At 46.1% G+C, this 17,676-nt stretch overlaps 1 protein-coding gene across 3 annotated transcripts in view; it reads right to left on the reverse strand.

Annotated features, from left to right (window-relative positions):
* Positions 1 to 1,369: 1,369 nt before the first annotated feature.
* The window catches only part of LOC132430009 (phospholipase A and acyltransferase 3), a 30,732-nt gene continuing 14,425 nt past the window's right edge, over positions 1,370 to 17,676 (reverse strand). For all 3 annotated transcript variants that reach the window (XM_060019087.1, XM_060019086.1, XM_060019089.1), the window contains exons 3-5: positions 15,762 to 15,864; positions 9,744 to 10,012; positions 1,370 to 3,711 (exon numbers count right to left, since the gene is read on the reverse strand). In XM_060019087.1, the coding sequence (XP_059875070.1) occupies positions 3,610 to 3,711; positions 9,744 to 10,012; positions 15,762 to 15,864 (474 nt within the window). In that variant the 3' untranslated portion in view covers positions 1,370 to 3,609. The remainder of the gene's footprint in view (positions 3,712 to 9,743; positions 10,013 to 15,761; positions 15,865 to 17,676) is intronic.

A 17,676-nucleotide genomic window follows, 5' to 3' on the forward strand; every position in this document is an offset into this window, starting at 1 on the left:
CCGGGAAGATCCCACATGCTGCGGAGCGGCTGGGCCCGTGAGCCATGGTCGCTGAGCCTGCGCGTCCGGAGCCTGTGCTCCGCAATGGGAGAGGCCACAACAGTGAGAGGCCCGCATACCGCAAAAAAAAAAAATCTATATTCGACAATTGTACTACATGTGTTCATTAAATTAGCTCGTTGGTTTTTCAAAATTGCTGTATCTTTTGTGTCTCCTCGATTTATCAGTTCCAGAGAGAGGTGTTATTTAGATTTCCCACTATCATGGGGAATTTGTCATTTTCTCCTTGCAATAGGCCAAAATTTTCAGTACCTATTTTAGGACTTTTATTAGGTGCAAACAATTTTAGAAGTATTATACCTTCCTAGTGAGTTGAAATTTTTTTCAGAAACTTTTTTGGAGCCTTTTTCAACACCAGCAACTAATTCTCTGATTTCCCAGATACCAACTGGGTGTTCAACAATTCAGTTCAGTTTTGACACTAACCCCTGGGAGCTGGCACAGGCCTCAGAGCTCAAGTGCTCAGTCCCCTAAGCCTGCCCTCCTTCACCTTTAGACACCTTTCACCATTCGCAAGATGGTGAAAGGCCACCTGTACTTCTGTCCATGGGCTAAAAATCAGGGGTTCCCACAACCCTTCCTAAGGTTCAATAATTTGCTAGAACAGCTCACAGAACTCAGGAAGAGGCACTTTAATTATGTTTACCCGTTTATTATAATGTACAGAACTCAGGAACAACCAAATGGAAGAGATGCATAGGGCAAGGTGTGGGCAAGGACCTTCCATGCCCTCTTCAGGCAGCCACTCTCCTGATATGTCCATATGTTCACCAGCAGGAAGCTCATCAAGTCTCCTTGATCAAGAGTTTTTATAGAGCTTAATCTTCAGCTTGCCCACCCCTCACCTCCCCTTCTTAGAGATCAGTAGCCTGAAAGTTCCAACCCTCTAATCACTTGGTCTTTCTGATGACCAGTCCCATCTTAAGGCTATCTTAGTGTCCCCACCCTAAGTCTCCTCATTAGGACAAACTCAGGTTGATCAAAAGGGGCTCCTTAGGAACAGGAGAAGACATGCCTATCACTCAGGAAATTCCGAGGGTTTTAGGCGCTCTGGCCAAGAACCAAGGATAAAGACCAAATGTATTTCTCATTATGCCACACCTTTCATCTTTTTTCTGTCCAGTCATCATGTTTGGTTTAAAGCCTATATTGTCTGATATGATTATAGACATACCAGCTTTTAGTTAATTAGTATTAACTAATTAACCAGTTTTTAGTTAGTATTTGCCTAGCATATCTTCTTTTAATTTAAAAAAATTATTATATAATTTATTTTGAATTAATTCAAAATAATAATAAACTTTTGAAATAATTTCAAAAGTTTCAGTTTATTTAATTTTTCAAATTTCAGATACTTTTCAGATGCTTACTAGGTAAAAATTTTAATATACAAAAAGTACTAGAAAGACTAGTACAGTGGTTACCCATATACACAATACATAGATTAAAAACTTATTGTTTTGTCATATTTGCTATATCTGCATCTATTTTTTAATAAGGTCATGTGTTTTACATAAATCTCATACCATTTTCACACTTAATAAAATTCATAATTTCTTAATATTCTTTTTTTTTTTCTTCTTAATATTCTTAAACACCCAGTCCATATTCAAATTTTCCCTATTATCCCAAATTGCATTTATAGTTGTTTTTCACACTTAGTTGTTTTGTCTCCAACATGTTTTTCAGTCTAGGACAGTTTATACACACCGCCAATTTTTCTCCTTGATAACAATGTTTTAAAGACATCAGATGAGCTACCATGCACAATGTCCATCTTTTTAACTTCAGTCTTTGTGTCCTTAAATTTCAATTGGATCTGCTGTAGACAGTATTCCCTGGATTAGTTGTCTAATCCAGCATAATGTTTGTCTTATACTTGGCAAATTTAGTCCATATATACTTATGGTCATTACCAATATATTTGGAATTAGTTCTTCCGTCTTCTCTGGTCATTTCTACACACCCCACTTTCTGTAGGTAATGTTTATTTTGTAATTGAACTGGGTGTTTTAGTTTTGCTTTCTTGTGTTTATTCTACTTCATTCCTTTTTACTCGATAATTAGTTTGGAGGTTTATGCTCCACACCTCTGCATCACCTTACGCCATGCGACAGAGGGGGCTTCAAGAAACCCACCCTTTAATTTGGGCCCGTGTCCCTTGGGTTTGGGGAGCTTGAGAACTGGCACGACATGTGACATCAACAGAACTGAAACAAAAAGGAAGAAAACTACACTGGGAGACACTACTCTTACATCAATGCTGGGTCATGAATGGGCACAAGCTTATCCTGGACCAAATGTGGGCCAAGCAGGAGGGAGCTGGCCGGGAGCCATCTGTAAGTCCTGTCCAGGATTCCAAAAGACTGATGGTCCCCAGACAACCAGGGCTGCCGAAGGAAACATTCGCAAGCAGACAGAGGAGAAGACTTGCCCTGTGGAGGGAAGGACAGTCGGCCCCGGCAGGGTACTTCTGAGGAACCCACAAAAGCCCCTTTCAGGAAAATGGTCATTTGAACACCTGCCAAGCCCAGCGAGCAACAGCAGGAGACCTCAAGGGACCAACCATGAAGGTTGGTCCTTCGCCCCCAGACCCTCCCGCGAGGGCTCAGCTGCACCTACATCAGGCATGGGATGAGCCACACCCCCACCCGGAAAACCCTGAGGCAACTTTGTACCACGTGACCTGGCCCCACTGGGCAGAGCTGATTGGCCTAGTGGGGCCACCTGACCCAATGGCAGTCAATCAATCTGTAGGCTAAGTGTGGTGAGCTGAGCCAATCAGATTCTCTCTCAGGAGCTTGCGTTGGGAGCACCTCGCAGGCCACAGGGAGGGATGAAACTGAGCAGATGTGGGGAGAGCAGCCGCAGGAGCGGGTGTGGGATCAGAGACTTGGCGGTGGGGGGAGGGGTGTCGTGACAGCCCAAGTGGAGAGGACGTAGGAGTGCTGCGGGGTGGAAGTGATAAGGCTGAGAAAAGCTGTGGAGATCAGAGGGAGATAAAGGAGATTTTAACAAGATTGGCAAGAGCATATAGTCTTTCCTTATGGCTGAGGTTTGAACCCCACGGACATAGACTCCAGCTACTAAGTCCTGGAAGCCAGCCTGGGTCTAGCTCCAGGCCAAAGGTCCTGGGTGTGCAGTGGTTCCTGTTCTTGAATATCAGTCAGGTTTGTCTGTCTCCCTTGCTGCCCACGTGTATCCTCACCACTAGAAGCCCCCATAACTTGAGATAACCGGAGTTGGACTTTGTTTCCTGCACGTAAAGAATGCAGCCCACAAATAGAAAGTGAGAGAAAATCACCAAAGAGGCAGAGAACAACATGGCATCATCAGGAACAGAGCGTAGCTGCACCCTCAACAGACCACGCCAGGCAGTTCTTGCTGCACTTCCCCCAATAAAATCCTCCTTCATTGGGCTTTATTTTATTATGTGAAAATAAGCCTTATTGTAAAACAGAATAAATCCACAAACCAAACCTCAAACCCTCTAGCAAAGAAGGCCCCCTTAATGCATAAATTCACTGCTGACAAGAGAGTCCCTTCAAGTCATTGCTTTTGTTTCTTGTTTCTTGAGAACATGATTCCAATGAGGCTTATGGCTGCCAGGCCCACTCCTGCCATGCCAACTACCATGATGGCATCTCTGACCTGGAAGAGAGAGGAGGGTGGATCAGATTCTGTGCCAGGAATCTGAGTACACGCTGTACATTCAACAAGAACATCCAGCTCAGGGAGCCTCCCATGCCCCTTGGTCTTCTTGACAAACTCCGGAGTCATCTAACATTGGCAGGGAAATGGGGAGAAGAGGGCAGGATGGGGAAGGAGTGGTGGGTGGGGCCAGCTGGCCAATGACATACACAGGTCTGAAGCGGGAAACTCACTTCACCCTGTGAGTACTTAAAGCACACATCCCCAGAGGGTGGCTGTGAAAAGGACGGGGAGATGAAGCCAGATGGTTGAAATCCTGGCTGGCCAACAGGGAGCTCTCGAAGTAAGTGTGAAGTTGAAGAGTCATTGCTATTGAATCCTCAATAAACCGTGACCTCCGGCAGAGCAAAACCCTCACTTGCCGTCATCTTTGCTGTATCCCCAGCACCCGGTCCTGCCAGGCGCAGATGTGCTCTTTGCATGTTCTTAAGTGACTCAACTATGAAGAGTAGTAATGTTATACTTTACATTATTAAGATATCTGACTTGTATTGTTTGTACTAGAAAAAAAAAAACGTTGCAAAAGTAAGAGTAAGTTTCAGGGTAAAAATTGAACATGTATCAAATTTCACTCTTTCCAAAATCCAACTAAAAGTAAAATAAGGCATTTGTTTTAGGCATCATTCCACCAGGACCCAGAGAACACTAAATGCAGTGAAGGCAAAATGCCCGAAATCATGAAAACTGTACTTTTTCCCACTAACGGTATCATGAACACGAATCAAGAAATCTCACCCTAAAACCAAGCCAAGCATTTAAGCAGAACCAAGAACTGCAAAGGAAACGATTAGAATGATTTTACGCCAAGAAGTCCAATGAGACAGTGTACTAGACTCCCAGTAATAAAAAGGATGAAAACATGGACTTGGTACCCCAAACCCACATCCTTACATGACTCCGCCAACTCTGCCCTTGGTACCCTGAGCACAGAGCTTGCATAGGTTGTGTATGTTGTGGCCGAAAAATTCCCACATGCCCACCATAGAGAAGACTTTGAAAAACTTCAATGCTTAAAAAGAATATACGTTGCCACTGCCCAGGCTTATCTGAGCCATACACATGTCCAGCATAGCTGTGTGAAATGCCAGGAAATACACCAGTGTAACTAACATCACAAGGTACCCAGAACACGTGTCAACAAAAGTTTGCATGAAGCTACTGACCTAAGGTTTGACTGCCGCTCAGTCTTTAGACCTTCCTGTTAAATTAAAGGTAATTAGGCTTGGCTTTGTGGCAACCGCGGTCCTGCTGGGTTCTTGCTAGGGAGCCTGCATAAAACCACTTGTATCCAGTGTTTTCCTTGCTAAGCTATGTGTCAAGGTGGGAGAAATGGTTTGCAGATAATGGAGTAGGAACCATAAGCCCCCAGTTCTTTACAGAACCTCACAGTGTGAGGAGAAATGCTGATGGAGCCGGTTCATACAAAAGGTACTTTGTCAAGGAAAACAACAATAGCCTCATTGTTTGTGCTCATGCTTTGTACAGAGTCAAACTGTGTAATTAAATACAAGAAAATAGTATTTAGTTAGCCCTGAGAGTGCAGATTTTACAGAAAGAATGATCTTCCCAGGAGAGACAGAGCTACCTGCAGATGCCATTGATGATTTTGTTGTTGTAAGGCTGCTGGGTCCAGCCCAGCCACTGTGCTGAAATTACAACAGTTCTGATCATGAAAATGGGCTACACGGTGTGCACCAGAGGTCTTCAATCAGAATATTATGAAAGAGAAAAGTTGCCCCTCATTATCTTTTCTTGAACGTGGGCAAACAGTAATCCTATCAGACTGCAGACAATTAGCTGCTTATGCTACACGTCTACTATGAGTTAAGCCCCGGAATTGTTTCTGGGAAAAAGGCAATGCTAATGTGCTTTTCTTCACTTTCAGCAATGTTCTAAGTGGACATAAGAAGAGTAATATTATTCAGAAAGCAATTGAATTCAGACTATGAGAGATTATAAAATAACAATGGTTATAAAATATGTGTACAGAAAGTTGGCTTTAATATTTACAGTAGTTTTTAAATAATACCCTGTAATTTATCCAGGTTTATGTAATTACACAATACCATTGGCCACATCTTCAATTTCTATTTATCTTAAAATTTTATCTGACACAGAGTAGACTTCAGCATGAGTGTAGCTCCTAGTTGCTTTTTGCTAGAGTACTATTCAGTACAAAAGCTTACTAAGAATACATTTTTGGAAGCCTGAGTATTTTTAAATAGGTAGGTGGAAAACAGGACCATCTTGATTAGAATACCCTTAGGCATGGAAAGCACAAACAACATTTTGGTTTAAACCCATTGTTTCCCTTTCTAAATGGAAACTTAGATGAGTCACATATAGTCCGTTGAAGGAAAATCTAGTCTGCTTCAAAGAGCTGAACACAAATAAACATGATGACTAATAAGATCCCTTTCACACAGAAAATTATCGTCATGAGTTAAGTGAAAAAGAGAGCTGCTGCTTTGATGGCTCTTACAAACAAAAGTACTGCTGGACGTTGTCCAGCACCCACTAAATCCACCCTCTCTAGTGAGATGGGAGAAGTGCAGAAGCTACATTTTCATTTGGTCACACCGTGTTTTATGATCAATACTCACCTCGGCCAGTACTTCCCAAGGTGGGTACAGGCTTGCCCTCTGGGGGAAGTTTGGCAATATCTACAGACATTTTGGTTCTTACACCTGGGGGTGGAGGGTGCTACTGGCATCTAGTTGGTAGAGGCCATGGATGCTACTAAATGTCCTGCAATACACAGGGCAAGTCCTAACAATGAAGACTTATCTTCATTGTTAATGACCCCAAATGTCAATAGTGCTGAGGCTGCGAAACCCTCATCTAGGCCAAGAAATGAAAGAGGAAGTCTTTGGAAACAGTATAAACGGCCCCTCTTTTTGTTTTGTAGTATGTTCTGGTTTCATGTTCTGTGAGGGGGTCCGGTAGAATTGCTGATGCTGTTTTATCATTGCTGTGTTGTCACGGCTTTGCCTCTTTCAGGCGGCTGGCTAGCGCACTGGGCTAATGCCTCAGGAAGGGAATGGGATGTGTCCAATTTGTATTGTTTCATTTTTCAAGAAGGTGCTTGTAGAAAGAGCAAATGATAAAAAATATTTCTTGGTTCTTTCAGTATCTCAAGATTTGGAATTGTATTTAAATGCTCAAAATACTATTTGTGCGTACTGACATATGTATTTTACTAAATTATGTAACAATTTTGTGAAGAAATGTTCTACGTATATTAAATTGTGACTCTCTTCTTTAGTCTATTAATAATCACGAAAGGATAACTAAAAATGAGATGATTTGGAGATATTTTATAAATCTACCAAATCTTCTTAAAATAGCACCCTGAATTTGGTATCTTAAATTTCCCAAATTTGTATAGTAATCTCTATTTGGAGTTTATTGCTGCATAGGAGGGTGGACATTTACCTGAAGCAGAAGCCAGGTGTAATCAACACCTCAATTGTTATGCAGGATCACCCATGAAATCAGATTTGTTTAGCATATGTTTCTCTTTTTTATGCTGATATCATCACTGCTACTTTTTAAAAAACCTACTGTACCCAGATCTACCAATAAGTGTTAGTTTTCTCATTGAAAAAGATAAATAATTGGAAAACAGGGGACAGAAGAAAAGAAAATCAGAGGAGCAGTCTAGGGGTACAACCTCCGAATAATCAGTGTTCCCGAATGAGAGAAGAGAAAATGGAAAATTTCCCAGAATTGAAGGAATAGGGTTTCCACATTGAAAAATGTCATAAAGTGCCCAGCATAATTCATGAAAACAGATCCACACAAGGTTTATCATAGTGAAATCTCAGAACACTGAAGATAAAGAGAAGATTCTATAAGCTTCCAGAAAGATAAAATTGGTCACATACAAAGGATCGAAAATCAGAACCGATTCAGACTTCTCGTAAACAATAGCATAAACTAGATGACAATGGAGCAATACCTTCACATTTTTTAAAAAATTCTTTTCAGCCTAGAATTCCATTCCCAGCCAAACTATCAATCAAATACGAGGATAAAATGAAGACGTTTTCAGGCATAAACAGTCTTTTTAAAATGCATCCTTTCTCAGAATTTATTAGAGGTGGTATTCCACCAAAACAAGAGAGTAATCCAAGAAAGAGAAAGATGTGAGTTGCAGAGGATAAAAGCATTAATACAGGAGAGAACTGAAGGGCATCTCTAAAGGATGCTAGTAAAGAGAGATACCAGGATGACACTGTGCATCAAATGTGACTCAAAACAAATGTTTTGAAGGCCATTATCCCCCCTAGATAGATATGCTGAGTGCCATCATCCCCCAGATTCCTTCTGGTTGCCTCACATTTGTAATCTGAGTCATGAGGTTCCTCTCATGGACCCGCCCACTGACTTTCCCAGAAGGAGCCTCTTATAAACTGTCAGGGAAATTGAAACTAGACTGTGACCCAGAGATTCTGGGACTCTTCACCAAACACTGGCAGTATTGCCCTGTCCTTCCCCAGCTAGGTGTGTACTTGCTACTAGTCAATTTTTGTATTAATCATCTTTCACATTCATATATATATATATGTAATATATGTATATGTAAATATATGTATCACATATACATGTACTTATATACATTTTTATATATTTACATACGTATTTATTGAATAATAATAACATGAGTGATTGAAGAAAACAAATAAGAGAATACCCATTGGAAGATATCTACTGTATCATCACAGAGCATAGGATGAACTAACCAACATGCAGGTCAGTGTAATAAGTAGACACAGCTGATTATCAGCGGTATGAGGAAGGCTGAGCGTGATCCTTGTAGGCGGTGTTGGTGGATGCCTCCCCAGCAAGTCACTGTGGCCCAGACAGGCCAGTGGACAAGACAGTGGGTGAACCAAGAAAAAGAATGAAGATGAGGACCATTATGACTACTTCAACTATTACAATGTATTAAGTGTACTTTCTGAGTTGCCACTCTGCTAGCATAAGGATGCTCTTATTTAATTCACACAGTAACCCTCCTAGATCAGTATTATCACTTGTACTTCACCAGGGTTTAGAGAACATGAATCGATCTGTCTGCCAGGCCATGCCCTTGACCACCACAATGACCAAGGAAGAAGACACCAGATCTCAAAAAATTAAAAAGTACTGAAAATCAACAACCTGATGGATCTTAAACTCATCCTTTACTGAAAGAAAAAAAAATCGTACTCTTTTGCATCAACAGGCATCCAAGAACTTTTCCAAACAATGTTCTCACACACACACACACACACACACACACACACAAATGAGGGGGCTGCAGGGAAGGGCCAGAGAAGGAGAGGAGAAAGTGAGAGAAAATGGGAAGGAAGTTAGTTACCCAGGTGAAAAAGCAATTCAAAGAAGAGAGTGGCCATGGCCAAAATCAACTAAGTAAATAAAACACACCTGCATCACCTGGAGCCTCTGGGACTGCCCCTTGGCTTAAGGCAGGGCTAAGCACAGGGCTTTTTATAAGTCGTGGCAGACCTGGGCTTCAGCTCCCACCTCTGCTACTTATCAGCACAGTTGGAGACAACTCTCAGGAAAAGAGACAACACAGATTTGTTTGATGAAATGAATGTCCATCAACAAGTGCTGTGAGCCTCAGTTTCCACATCTGTAAAGCGGGATAGTAAAACCTGCCTCTGAGGTTGTGGGAAGGGCCCATCTCAGGGCCAGGCAGCCAGGGAGGGCCGGGCACCGGGCTGACAGTGACGGCTGTGCTCACACCCTCGGCCATCGTCCCCCGACCACACTGGTCCGCGGTGCCCATCTCCCCACCCTCCTCCCCACCCCAATTGTGACATCCTTGAGGGCAGGCTTCTGCCTCTGCTATTCTGTCATGTTTGTGCCCCTGTCTCCAGCCCAGCCCAGCCCACACTGATGCCCAGGTCAGCGGAGGAAATGGTCTGGTTCCCGGGGATGGGGACACACTGAGGACGCACCTGGTCACTGCGGGGGATCCCGTAGCGCAGCTCGTTGACAAAGTGCTCGCAGTTCTCGCTGGTCAGCTTGTAGAGAACTTCCTGGCCCACCAGCTCCTCTGCCTGCTGGACAATCTTGTTGGGAGGCAACGGCGAGTACTTGTCATCGTGCTTATTGTTGACCTGGTACCGGTCGCTCCCGGCCACGTCGCACAGCCGATCCTTCCTCACTATGGCCTTGTCGGTCAGCGCAGACATGAGACTGGCCATCCCAGCTCCTGCGATTTCACCTATGGATTCAGGATGAGAAACAGCGGGATCGGTCCTGAGCCGGCCCACAGGGGCTCAGAGCAGCCCCAAGCCTGGCATCCACCACATCTGCAAGGGGATGAGCAGATGTGAAAGGGCCACAGCTGTGTGGCTATGAATAAGGCGCTTACGGTCTCTAGGCCTTGGTTTCCTTATCTGAAATGAGCAGTCAAGTTCCATGATTTGTTGTGATTATTTTTAACCTAGAGAAGCTGGCCTCGTACACCCTCTTGATTGTGCAAATATGGGCCCTGAGCACACCCACCTCCTTGGAGGAATAGAGTGTGAACTTTTTGTGATCCTAAAAATGCTACACTTCCTTGACACATACAAAGCTGATTACTGCAGAAAAGGTAGATGGATTTGCAGAAGTGGATCCTATCCTTCTTGGAGCAAAGGGACCAAAACCCCACAGCTGCTCCCAGAGGTGTGACACCAGGGAGGTCCATGGGGAGGGGCTGGAAGAGGCAACAAATTTCCAGAAATGAAACTGCCTTGAAGCAAGGGATTTGGGCTCAGCAGAAGGACCAGGATAGTTGGGAGGGAAAGCTGATGCCAGCACAGAGATTGGGCATACCTCCTGAGGCAGCCAGCCTACACCGTGTGGGGAGGGGCAAGCTTTTGGTATGACGGCTGAAGAGGTGTGCTTGCACGACAGAGGTGGACCCCAGGGAACATCACAGAGGAGGCTCACTGTCCCTCAAGGAGCCTCTGTGGCCCTGCCGCGATCGGGAACCCCCAAGGCTCTTCTCAGCAGGGGAAGCATCCTCTTACACTGGGCAGGACCCATCTTCCACTGTAACACCATGTGACAGCAACAAGCCATGGCAAGAGGGTCTGATCAGAGTCCAGGTCCTGTTCTGCTAGGCTTTCCAAAGAGGACTAAACCCCTCTGCCCTGAGTATAATCCTGAGATTTTAGAAAATCAGAAGAATTCAGACTTGCTACTAACAAGGCACAAGGTGCTTGAGGATTCAGTGAAGTAAATAAAAGATGGTGCTGTGTTTGAGCCCCAAATTTATGGAAAGGCTCGGTGTGGTGATTGGATCAGGGGAGCTCCTGAGACCCACCCACCTTCAGCCCCTAGGCGTGGGTGGCAGGGCTGGGACTGGGGCGAGGCAAGCAAGGTGCCTGGAGCACAGAATTTCAGGAGGTACCAACTCTCAGGGACGCAAGTTCAGAGTCAACACCTAAGAGTGAGGGCTTCCTTACACTTCACACCCTGGGTGTCACCCTGGTGAGTGAGTGCACAGGCTGACGGTCAGAAGCTCTGGGATCTGATTCTGGCTCCATCACTGAATGGTCTTGACATGTCGCTTAACTTTGCTGAGCCAACACTGGGAATCCACAAATACCAGCTAAGATGGATTCACAAACACACATCCATATAGGAATTTAAAGTTTCTTTTAAAAGAATTATTTTACTTTTTAAAGTTAGTCTATTAGGGCTTCCCTGGTGGCGCAGTGATTGAGAGTCCGCCTGCCGATGCAGGGGACACGGGTTCGTGCCCCGGTCCGGGAAGATCCCACATGCCGCGGAGCGGCTGGGCCCGTGAGCCATGGCCGCTGAGCCTGAGCATCCGGAGCCTGTGCTCCGCAACAGGAGAGGCCACAACAGTGAGAGGCCCGCGTACCGCAAAAAAAAAAAAAAAAAAAAAAAAAAAAAAAGTTAGTCTATTAAAGAAAATACCAATTAAATAATTGGAGAGAGGGCACAAGGATATGGCAAGCAATCAGTGACTAAATTTTGGGAAACCTCAGACTTGACAGTATAGCAGCATGTGTAAGGGCAGGGAATAGAGAGTCAGACAGCCAGGGTTTGAGTCCCACCTCCACGACTTTCCTGCTATGTGACCTTGGACAAGTGGCTTAATTTCTCTAAGTCCCCAATTCCTTGTAGAATAGGGTCAGTAAGTTCTACCTGTGCCTACAGTACTGGACGGGGAGCTGCAAGGATTAAAGAAACTGACTAGGTAAGGTGCCTCCACCAGTGCCTGGCACAGGGTGAGTGCCTCATCAGTACTGGGTTGTTCTCTAAGCTTCCTTCCAACTCTAATTTCCACCATTTTCTCAGTAGCAGGAGGTCAGTCCTCCTTGCCTCACCTATTCCACGGGGTTCCTGTGAAGCTCGAGTGAGAAGATGCAGATAGAAGCATATTTCCCTTTGAGAAGCACCACTCACCCAATGAAGGGTGTCACACCTACCCACCCAGATCCCCTGTCGTGCCATTCCCTGCTTCCTGTCCAGCAGTTACACCCACTCAGTGCAGTCAAGCAATACTGGTGCTGGTCCAAGGTGCTGAACACAGACACGAACTAGACAGCGCACCTGCCCTCAGCGAGTTTACACTCTAGTGAAAGGACACTGACAAGGAACAAACAGAAAAAATAACACACTTTCAGGTACTGAAAATGCTATGGAGAAGATTAAGCGAAGTCACATAGGAGAGGATGACCAGGGGAGGCTGCTCTCACTCGGGGTGTGGGGGGGCCACGCCCAGAAACAGGCATTTGAATTGAGACTTGAACGATGAAGAGGAGGCAGCTGTGCTGAGAGCCAGGAAAGAGCATCACAAGCAGAAGGAAGAGCAAAGGCAAGGACCTCGGGAAGAAAGGCACGTGGCGTGCTTGAGGCTGCAAGGAGGCCAATGTGGCTGAAGTCTAGAGACCCAGGAGGAGAGAAGAGGAAGCTTCAAGAAGGTCAGAGAGGCAGGCAGAGGCCAGACCACGCCAGGCTCACAAGCCACAGCACAGATCTGAAACTTATTCTACGTGTGATGGAAAAGCCAGTCGAAATTAAAAGAAGGCGAGTGACATAATCAGATTTATACTTTGGAATGATCACACTGGCTGCCCAGTGAAGGAAGGACTGACTGTAAGTGGACAAGAGGCAGAGAGACCAACCAGAAGCTGCAGTAGCAACAGGTGAGAGAGGATGGTAGCTTACCCCAGGGCACAGCAGTGGACATGCTGAGAAGTGATCAGATCGGGGGTCTGTTTTGGAGATAAAGCCAACAGGATTTCCTGATGGATCAGACGTGGGGTGAAAAGGATCAAGGATGATGCCTAGACTTTTGGTCTAAGCAACCGGATGGCATTGTCCGCTGGAGCCCTCCATTTGGGGTGTGTCAAGTTCAACATGCCAATTAGATGCCCAACTGAAGATGCCAAGTCGTCAAGAGGTTACACACACCTGAAGCTAAGCAGGGTTAAAATCAAGTTAAGGGAGACATCGACAAATAGAAGGTGTTAGAAGCCAGTGGACCGGATGAGGGAGAAGCAAGGATTAGGGTTATGGGAGAGGAGGAGCCCCCTAGACACAGGAGGCCAAGAAGGAAGGGCCCCGGGCTTCCCTGGTGGCGCAGTGGTCGAGAGTCCGCCGGCCGATGCAGGGGATGCAGGTTCGTGCCCCGGTCCAGGAAGATCCCACATGCCGCAGAGCGGCTGGGCCCGTGAGCCATGGCCACTGAGCCTGCGCGTCCGGAGCCTGTGCTCCGCAACGGGAGAGGCCACAACAGTGAGAGGCCCGCGTACTGCAAAAAAAAAAAAAAAAGAAGAAGGAAGGGCCCAGTGGGAAAGGAAGGCAGCGCCAGGTGAAGAGCAGAGAGAGGCCACTCGTGTTAAATGCTGCAGAGAAGCCAAGTAAGCCGTGACCAGGATATTGATTGTATTGATGTAACCTTGATAAGAGCTGCTCCAGGAGGGGAGTAAATACTCCCTGGTGGAGGGAACAGAAGAGAGGATGGGAAGTGAGGAACCAGCAGGGGCCGTGGCAGACAAGAGAGCTGCTCCATGGGAAGTTAGCTAGAGAGGACGTGAGGTCGAAGGGGTGTGTGTTTGTTTTATCAGTGGGAGATATGCCAGTGGTTTCTAGGCCAATAGGAATAGTACAGAATTATTATTAATTTGAGGGTACAGTGCTTGTGAAAGTAAGAGAAGGGGGTCCAGGGCCCACACCTAAAGGCTGGCTTTTAAAATAAGGGCAGGGGCACATATATACAATGGAATATTACTCAGTCATAAATAGAAACGAAATTGAGCTATTTGTAGTGAGGTGGATAGACCTAGAGTCTGTCATACCGAATGAAGTAAGTCAGAAAGAGAAAGACAAATACCATATGCTAACACATATATATGGAATTTAAGAAAAAAAAATGTCATGAAGAACCTAGGGGTAAGACAGGAATAAAGACACAGACCCGCAAGAGGGAAGAGATATGGGAACATACGTATATGTATAACTGATTCACTTTGTTATAAAGCAGAAACGAACACACCATTGTAAAGCAATTATACCCCAATAAAAATGTTAAAAAAAAAAAAGACACAGACCTACTAGAGAATGGACTTGTGGATATGGGGAGGGGGAAGGGTAAGCTGTGACAAAGCGAGAGAGAGGCATGGACATATATACACTACCAAATGTAAGGTAGATGGCTAGTGGGAAGCAGCCGCATAGCACAGGGAGATCAGCTCGGTATTTTGTGACCACCTAGAGGGGTGGGATAGGGAGGGTGGGAGGGAGGGAGACGCAAGAGGGAAGAGATATGGGAACATATGTATATGTGTAACTGATTCACTTTGTTATAAAGCAGAAACTAACACACCATTGTAAAGCAATTATACTCCAATAATGATGTAAAAAATAAAATAAAATAAAATAAGGGCAGGGGCACATTTGCACTGTAACAGAAGAAAAGACAGATTATGTGGTTCTAGATGTTGGTGGTTTGGTTGATCAGGGGTGGGGATGGTGACATCTACCCTGGTTACTTCTAGATTTCTCTATAAATACAGGGTGAGGTCATTCATTTTGCTACCATTCTTGGTCAGCAAAAGACACATCCAAGAATGTCCACAGCAGCTGCACACAGAGCAGCCCACTAATGGAAGCATCCGATGCCCATCAGCGGAAGAATACATAACAGACTGGGCGGTGTCCATATAACCGAGGACACGCAGCAATGGAAAAGTAAGAACAACACAGATGACCTCACAGGCCCAGGGAAAGAGCCGGACACAAAAGAGCACAAGCTGTGTGATTCCTCTGCTCTGAAGTTCTACAAGCACAGCTAACCTACAGCAGGAGAACCTAGAAGAGTGGTTGCCTCTAGGGAGGGAGAGAGCATACTGAAGAGGCATGAGGGAGTCTTTTCGGGGAGTGGAAATGTTCTAGATCTTGATCCGGTCATTGTCACATGGATGGATACATTTTTTTTAATTCACTGACTATACACCTGACAATATTGCGCCCTTTACTGTATTTCGGTTATACCTCAGTTTAAGTAAAAAGTTTGAGAAAACGGGTGGGGAATTCTCCCAATAATCCTGCACATTAAGCATTCTTAACGTCAGTTTACAAATGAGGAAACCAAGGCCGGAGAGTGAAAATGGACTCACAGACAAGTCTGCTGCCCAAACACCTGTGCTCTTCCCAGGAGATTTGCACTTCAGGATCGAATGTGTTTTATACGAAGTCATAATACACAAAATACATGAAAAGCAGAACTGCCCCCTTGGAAGCCCACCCCAGTCTCTCTGCATGGCCCTGGTGCTCCAAGGTGCAGAGTCTGAAAACCACTGCCCCACACCGAGCTGTCTTCCTGTAGCACCCAGGAACCAACCGTCAGTTGGGGGCGAAAGAAGAATGTTGGGGTCCCCTGTGAACCACAGCTCCCCCACCTCCCTCTGCTCCCAGCCCCAGCACAGTGGAGCGCTGGGCACCCTTACTTGGTGGGGCCAGGTGGATCACATATCCATTACCAACGTAGATGGCCCAGTGACTGTAGAAAGGGCGGAAAATCTCGATCAGGTCTCCAGGCTGGGGCTCTGGCTGCAAAACCAAGAAGAGTGCTGTTTCAGGTGACACGAGAGCTTGGAACCAGGGGCAGGGCTCAGCTAGGAGAGTGCAGCTCCGCGGCCTCCAGCTAACAGCTCTCCAGGTTGTCCTCCTGAGCCCTGCCCGGCCAATCCAATGCCAGTCTGACTTCACAAGCCTGTGTCCCAGACCTGCAGGGACTACGGGCCTGCCCACCTGTCATTACAACCTGCCGAGTGCACCGCCTAAAGGGTTTCTTCACTAGCCGGGGTTTCTGCCTTATTGTTCCTCTTTCTAGGAGTATTATTTATTGAACTCTTACTCAGAGCCAAGCGCTCTGCTAAGTGTTTTACAGGCACAGTTCAATAAATTCACACAACCCTCCTATGAGGTGGGCACTGCTGTGAACCCCATGTTATGAATGAGGAAATGAAGGCTCAGAGATGCAAAGGAATGTTCTCAAAGCCACACAGCCCGAGTGACGTGGCCAGGACTCAACACTAGGCTGCCTGATTCCCAGGCCCAGTGACTTGACCACCACACTGACCGTCAGGCAACACCACAGGTTATTTGATTAGAGCTGTGCATCTGGAGACCCTTCCAGGGGGGTCAAATTGGGGGGTGTCACACAGACACTCCGCGACCTGGCCCGGGGCCTGGCAGAGAACTGGTGTCAACCTCTGGCAGTAATGTCCCCCTGGCTGCTCATCCCAAGGATAAGAGGGTGTATGTGTGTGTGTCAGTGTGTGTGCGTGTTGGGGGGTGTGTGTGTGTGTGTGTGTGTGTGTATGACAAGCAAAGGAAAACTCTCCTCTGCACTGTGCTCACACCGGTACTTCTGACACTGGATGTGTGGGTTTTCCACACTAAGCGATTCAATCCTCGATGCACTGACTGGGCACCCACAGTTTACCTCAGTTCTGACACTAACGGCCCGGAGTTAGCACAGACCCACAGGCTTAGTCCCAGAAGACTGAGGCCCCACACACACTTTAGACGCCAACTGCAAGCTGCAGGTTGTTGCTGTGCTGTGAACAACCGGCTGTAAACTGGGGGCTCCCACAGCCCCCTCCTTGGGTTCAGGACTTTGCTGGAACAGTTCATAGAACTCAAGAAAACAGCTGACTTGCTAGATTTCCAGTTACTAGAAAATATACAACACAGGAAGAGCCAGAGATGCAGAGGGCAAGCTGTGGTGGGAGGGGCACGGAGCTTCCATTACCCCTCTGGGGACCAGCGCTCTCCAGCACCCCCGTGCTTTCACCAACAGCCTGGGTTAGGGGTTTTATGGAGGCTTCGTTATGTAGGCACGATGGATTAAATCATTGGCCATTGGTGATTAATGCAACCTCCAGCCCTCTGATCACCTGGTCGGTTGAAAGGGGCTCATTATGAATGACGAAAGACATTCCTCTCACCTCTACTGCTCAGGAAATTACTTGGATTTTAGGAGCTCTGTGGCAGGAACCCGGGGCCAAGACTAAATATCCGTTTCTCATTATATCACAGTGAGAGTGCGTGGGAGTGAGGGTGTGTGCGTGTGTGCAGGGGAAGGTGGGAAGGATGCTGAAATGCTCCTCAGAGCCCCGCCCTGTTAGGGGAGCACAGCAGCCCAGAGCCTGAGAAAACCTGGGGAGGTTCAAGAACACTTTCATTCAACCTATTGAGGTCCCAATGCCAGACACTGGGCTAAGTACTGCGGGTGGGGACACTCCGACCTGGGCCAGGATCAGGGCTGATGAGCTTCCGTGGTCCAAACCAACCTTAAATCTCTTTAGAACACCTGGAGACAGAGCCCATCGGTGGTCGTTCCAGCCCTCTGTCCTT

This window comes from Delphinus delphis, chromosome 8, assembly GCF_949987515.2.
Source record: "Delphinus delphis chromosome 8, mDelDel1.2, whole genome shotgun sequence".
NCBI classification, from domain to species: domain Eukaryota; kingdom Metazoa; phylum Chordata; class Mammalia; order Artiodactyla; family Delphinidae; genus Delphinus; species Delphinus delphis.